The sequence below is a fragment of the Pezoporus flaviventris genome, unplaced genomic scaffold, assembly GCF_033815535.1.
Source record: "Pezoporus flaviventris isolate CSIRO_AGI_PZ_B2104156 unplaced genomic scaffold, CSIRO_AGI_Pfla_v1 ptg000057l, whole genome shotgun sequence".
Taxonomy (NCBI): Eukaryota; Metazoa; Chordata; class Aves; order Psittaciformes; family Psittacidae; genus Pezoporus; species Pezoporus flaviventris.
The window spans coordinates 2,950,394-2,956,393 of NW_026892605.1; the positions used below are offsets into that span (position 1 = coordinate 2,950,394).

The 6,000-nt window shown below is 42.4% G+C and overlaps 1 protein-coding gene across 1 annotated transcript in view; it reads right to left on the reverse strand.

The window, feature by feature from the left end:
* Positions 1-5,750, reverse strand: part of ITGA2 (integrin subunit alpha 2) — a 70,619-nt gene extending 64,869 nt beyond the window's left edge. The window contains exon 1 of the mRNA XM_061469400.1: positions 5,665-5,750. Within this exon, the coding sequence (XP_061325384.1) occupies positions 5,665-5,710 (46 nt within the window). The 5' untranslated portion in view covers positions 5,711-5,750. The remainder of the gene's footprint in view (positions 1-5,664) is intronic.
* Between the last annotated feature and the right edge of the window lie 250 nt (positions 5,751-6,000).

Sequence of the window (6,000 nt, forward strand, 5' to 3'; positions counted from 1 at the left end):
TGATCTTACTTCTTTGCCTGTATAATACCTCTTTTAAGTCCTGAACAGTATGTGAGTCTTACTAGATTAAAAAAAAAACAAAACAACAAAACTGCCTCTCCAGGAAAAAATAAACTAACTTAATGCTCTGAAGGTCCTATAATGCTGTTCAGGAACTAATTCAAAGTAAAAATTACTAGCACTCAGAATATTGAGTTATTTGGTAATTCAGAACTCCCAGCCTGATTTGGAAGCAATGGAAAGGCTCACACAGCTTATGTTGACTCTACTAGATGTCTTTAGTATTATTCACCTCCAGAAAATGAGTGCAGCATGAGCAGGAAGAATGTTATCACATATTGCTTTATAGCTAATATAGGCAGAAGGTATAATTTATCCCGTGTAATTCACATTAATTTATTTTTATGATCCTTTTATCAGTGCCTAGAGAAAAGGGTATGTTCATATAACTGTTTAGCACAGATACATGTCAGTCTTTCACCTAATCGTTTATAAATAAAAATCCTTCTCCATTATCTTTTTCTACAGGAATGGAAACCAAGGCTGAGACAGTTCTCTGATGTCCTTGTCTAATTTCAATGGGAACAGCACAGCCAATTTATTTACACAAAACTAAACTTATCAACTTGCTTTCCCTTGCTGTGCAGGGTCTGAAATCCTAACACAGTGCAGTATCAAAGGGCCAGAGATCACTATGTGAAAAAGAAGGCCTAAACATTAAAACTGCTAATGGAAATGTCCTAAGCCAAGCAGATAACATGTGTTGGTATGCAAGTGCACGGCTATGCCGATGAGAATCCAGCCTGTGTCCCGTCTGCATTTCGGCATGGTCACCATGGAAATGGGAACTGGCCTGCACAGAGCCTAACAAAGGGAACCTTCAAATGAAAATAGCAACACTGGATAGAGACTGCCCAAGATTCCTGCTGGGGAAAATGACTTGCTTTACTTGTCTGAAGATGCAGAAACCCCCTTTTACCTGCATTAACCCCGAGTATTTTTTTCACATTTAGCTGTTTCGATGTTAAGCCACTGGCAATCTCCATTACAAAATACATACAAAAATACATTACATGAAGCATATGCAAACCCCACTTTCACTCGTTCAAAATTAACAATAGTGAGGAAAGACCGCAATGAGTAACATATATATTGTGGGTAAGAAACACAATAAAACCAAGTAGTATTAGTCCTTTTACTTCTTTGTCTTCTTAAATGAAAATTCTTTGTCACTGAATCAAAAAAGCAAATAACAATTCAAAAACTGCTCCAGAGCCAGACAGCACACAGTTAAAACTTGTTGGTAAGGTCTAACATTGACTTTGCCTAAATTATGCACAAATAAATATTAACTGTTAATGAGTTTAGGAGTGTGATGGTAATACCCCGCATGCTTTCTAAAATAAACATCACTTGTAAAATACTAGTCCTGTAATACAGTATGAACGAAGCCTTACTTCAAAGTGCAATGCTGTGAAAGGCAAAACTCCAAAAATAACATATAATATTGCCCCTACAAGCTGACAAACTCTCTTAGAGTAGGGAAAACTAGAGAAAGTTTTAGTTTAAGAAAAATTCATGTTTTAAAGTCCTGCCTTCAAAAAATCTCCAGATTTTATAATTATTTTTTAATATTAACACTACTCGTAAACACAATAATTAACCAGCAAGGTAACATAAGATGATCACAAATACAGAGAAAGGAAGAAATTAAGATGGGTTGTACAACTTTAAGTTGATGTGTGTGCATTTGTGTTAAATCATACACTGCATTCACCTGGACTTCTGGTTTCATTTATTGCACCAAATGTGCAATTTCCACTTCCTATTCAGTTATAAGTTTAGCGTTTGGTGCTCAGTACATGGCCTTGTACTTTTTACATATGCTATTTCAACCTACTGAATTAGCAGCTTCCTTGAGGATTCACCTCTACATATCTTGACCATTAACATGTAAGTATTTGCAAATGTTAGAGAAACTACTTTCAGCATTTAGTGAAATGAGAGATCATCTGTAACTCCATTAAAAAAAAAAGGTCAAAAGTATTTACCACTTTTGGCTATCTAGTCACACAGCTAAAACCTTATTTTTTCAGAACACTTAGCACATTCAAAATGCAATTTCCATTTACTTCATTCACAGCTGTGAATACACAACAGCTTTGAATGATAAGATGCACTTCCACAATCAGCTCAATCCAGTGAAAGGGACTTTTCCAGCTTCCCTCCCTCCTCTGGTCATGAGTTCCGACTGTCTCCTGTACCAGCGCTAACAAACAAATTGCTCAAATGAACAGGATCAGTTTAGCTCATATCCAAAATTGAGCTGGCCCAAAAAAGGGAAAAAATTATTTGGGCAAATGGGTCCCTGACCTCTTCCCCAGATCAAGCCACAGTGGCAGCACAGGAAGCTGGTGGGAACATACTATCAGGGATGGGCGAAATGTCCTTGCAGCGTCAGCCCCACATTCAGGTCAGCTTAACCAGATCGTGAAAACGCAGCTTCAGTTTTGAGAACCCCTGGCTGAGCAAAGAGAAAGAGAAGAGCACAATAGGTCCAACCACGTGTCAAAGATCTGATTTAAATGACTCGCCTGAAATCACACTCAGCTTTTGTGACAAAAATGGAGAGAAAGAATCCAATTTTACAAAGGGGGCAAAATATTCCTCTCTCTTCTTTGCACCTTTCTTGTTCAAAGAGCACCTTCTAATTCCAAAACTAAGCAAGGCAAGAGTCTCAGACTCTTCTCTGATCACACTACCTTACCCTGTCCATAGCCAGCAATAGCATGATGCACTGGTGTGCAGAAGGGACAAATCCTAACAAATGGTTATTAACTTATGTCAGGCACTTCCTACTGTTTGCACGTTAAACTCTGCTCTTTTATCACAACTTCCATCCCAGTTTTAACAAAAATGATCTTAAGAAAGACTGTTAGTAGGGTCCTCTCCTAATCCTCTGTACAGTTCTACAGCCCATCGCAAAGACGGTCCTGAAGACAACATGACCTTTTTCATCAGCAAGGGTCAGATACATACCAAACAGAAAAAGGGGTTACACTTGGAAATTCCAGATTCTAGCCAAAGTTTCAGAGAAATTCCTCTCCCCATCTCAGATAGAGCTGCTTTCTCCTCCGGGGCGCCAGCATCCCACAGGGAGGCTTGAGGACTCACGGTCCTCAGGTGGTGTACCTGTGACCTAAAGTGCATAACCCTTATTTAGGTGTGATTTTCACTTCAGAGTTAAATAGTATGAGGGATGCAAGCTTCACAGAATGGGGATTTTAAGAACATATCAGAGTTATTAATTTCCTGGGTTATGGGAGGAAGGTGCATGGTTGCTTGAAGGGCTTGAATTTGATTTCCTTCATTAGGCATGATCCTACAACACTACTACTTGTGAATTGACCCTGAAGTAAATTATTCTCATAAATACGAGAACAAGCAGATTCACCCAGAGCCCAGGAATCAGCTAACCAGAATGGACAATCAGAAGACCAGGATCCAGAAGCAAACTGGAAAGCAGTGTCTCAAACAACTTTGGAGATTGCTGTAAAAACACCAGATAACATGAGAACACAAGTGAGAGAGTTTTTATGCTTGCAGGTGTAGACATAGGCCTCACACAGAAACAGCTCCATCCCACTACAACACCAACAGTCTGACCAAGCTCTGCACCAAGGATGGCCAGAATGTATGTTAGAATCAAGCTGATAAAAATGTTTCTTTGCAGAGAAATTCAGCTTTCCAAAGATTTGTTACTTGGCCAAATTTTGGTAGATATTCAAGACAATGCAAATAGCACCTTCCTGCCAAATTTCAAATATCTCTTCTGAAGCATGAGGGCTTTCCAAAGAAAATGTTAACTAGAATTGAGCCCAGGAAAGCTACTGTATTTTCCACTGGCCTCACTCTCAGAAAGAGCTGAGCTATTTTGGCGCTGATTTTTAACAACAGTCTAAGGAAAAAAATGGATGCTTAAAATGTAATTAAAGAACTACATATAGCAAACCTATAAGCAGCTATAAGCAGTGTGTTACAACAGAAGCATCAGGCTTAGTTGTAGAGTGTCCTGTTAAGTCCTTCTCTTATTGTTACTCCTCTTAATATAATCTACTTCTGTATGCTATATACTTTTTGGTCAACAAGTAACAAGGCTGGTAGCAAAGTCATATTATCAAAATGGTAGTTCTATTGCATTTCTATTCCTTTCTTCTTGTAGCATCTACAAAGTTTTAATGACTTTCCAAATACAAAAATACAGAACAACAATGAATAACCCAGACCTTTACTAACCATTGCATTACTTTTAGTTGAGAATATTGTCTTTGAAAGTAAAACAGTCCATCAGAATTCAATCAATTTGAAAATTATTATGGGAGAGGTGTAACAGCACCACCACAGCAGGACTCTTAAGTCACTCAGGGAAAACTCCCCTGAAACCTTCTTTTCCCTACTGCTACTTCAAGATCAAAAAGGCCAGTATTAACTAAGCAATTACATCCACTAACATCAAATGTCACAACACATCTGAAATCAAATTCATGACAGCTTTCAACTGTAAAAATGAAGACAGATCATAGGTAATGCCTGAACAAAGCAGACCTATCCCACATCTGTCAGTCTCATTGCCAGGGGAATCCTCCTCTCACTATGAGTCCTTATCTTCTGCTTTCAGCATCACTCTACAGATCTTTGTAAATCCTAAAATCCCATGAATTACAGGCATGTTAATGGTCTTGGTGTGACTGTAGCCAGGAGAATAAACGACTGATTAAGCAAAATGCAGAGTGAATGTTTTGCCCATTGCCACTTTGAAGGATTTTTCTTCTAAACCAAATTACCAGCTTGTTTGTATACCGTGTATCTCATCACAGGTTAATATTTTTGTATTCGATTTCATACCCTGCAGCTGCACATTCCACTGCAGCGCTCGCTATACTTACCGAAAGAACAAGTTAGAACAGCTCATCATGAGTGAAACTCATTTTCATGCTGCTTCTTCAGTGACTTGGTAATTAAGGGTTTGTGAGAGTATACAGTAATATTAAAACTCTGAAAGTACTTGGGAATTTGCTCATGGCAAGTGAATATGATGGCTTATAGTTCCCAGGAAAATATACGCAATGGTAATTTAGTCAGCCAAGAGGCGGAGCAGATGGTTGAAGTTTCCCTGTCCTCTTCCAAGGAGTGACATCTGCTCAATGGGGTGGGAACAGAACTAGAGGAGTCTTGCAAACTAGGAACACCGTTCACGATGTTCTCATCATCTTCCTCTCAAAGAAGGTATAACCAGCATACACCCGAAAATTCACACATCGGACGGCACCCATTCCCTCCACCCCAGCACACCCACGCTCCATCTCACGGGAAGGCGAACCCCGCGCCTGTCCAGGAGTTTCGGGGTTTAACCTGCTTTAAAAACGCCGCCAATGCGTTGCACTCCACACGCAGCCACAGCCACACACGCCTCTGGCCCAGAAACCCCAGAGGCGCTGGCAGCCGGGCACCCACCACCCGGCTTTACCCCATCCCCGACACCTCGGCGAGAGGCGGCGGCCGCAGCCGGACCCAGTCCCACACGAACCCCGCTCCGCTCCGCGCTGCTGCCGCCCCGCGCTCGCGGGTGACACCGACCTTCCCGGGGAGAGGAGACCGACCTACCCAGAGCAAGGAGCAGCGGCGGAAGCGCCGCGCCCGCTGAGTCCATGGCGCGCTGCGGAGCCGTGCGGAGTGAAAGCCACGCTGTTGCCGCTTCCGAGCGGCTGTTTCCCAGCGCGGCACTGAGCGCCACCTGCTCCTGCCGCCCCGAAATACCCCTCCTCCTCCTCCTCCTCCTCCTCCCTCTTCCTCCTCCACGCCCCCTGCGGCCGGAGGCAGCTCCCCCCTTCCCCCATCGCCCCCCCGACCCCTGGGAGGTGGGCGGCGGGGTCCCGGCTTTACCCTGCGGGGTCCGCTGCGGGTTGTGCCCCTCGGCTCTCCCCCGTCTCAGTCCCTAGA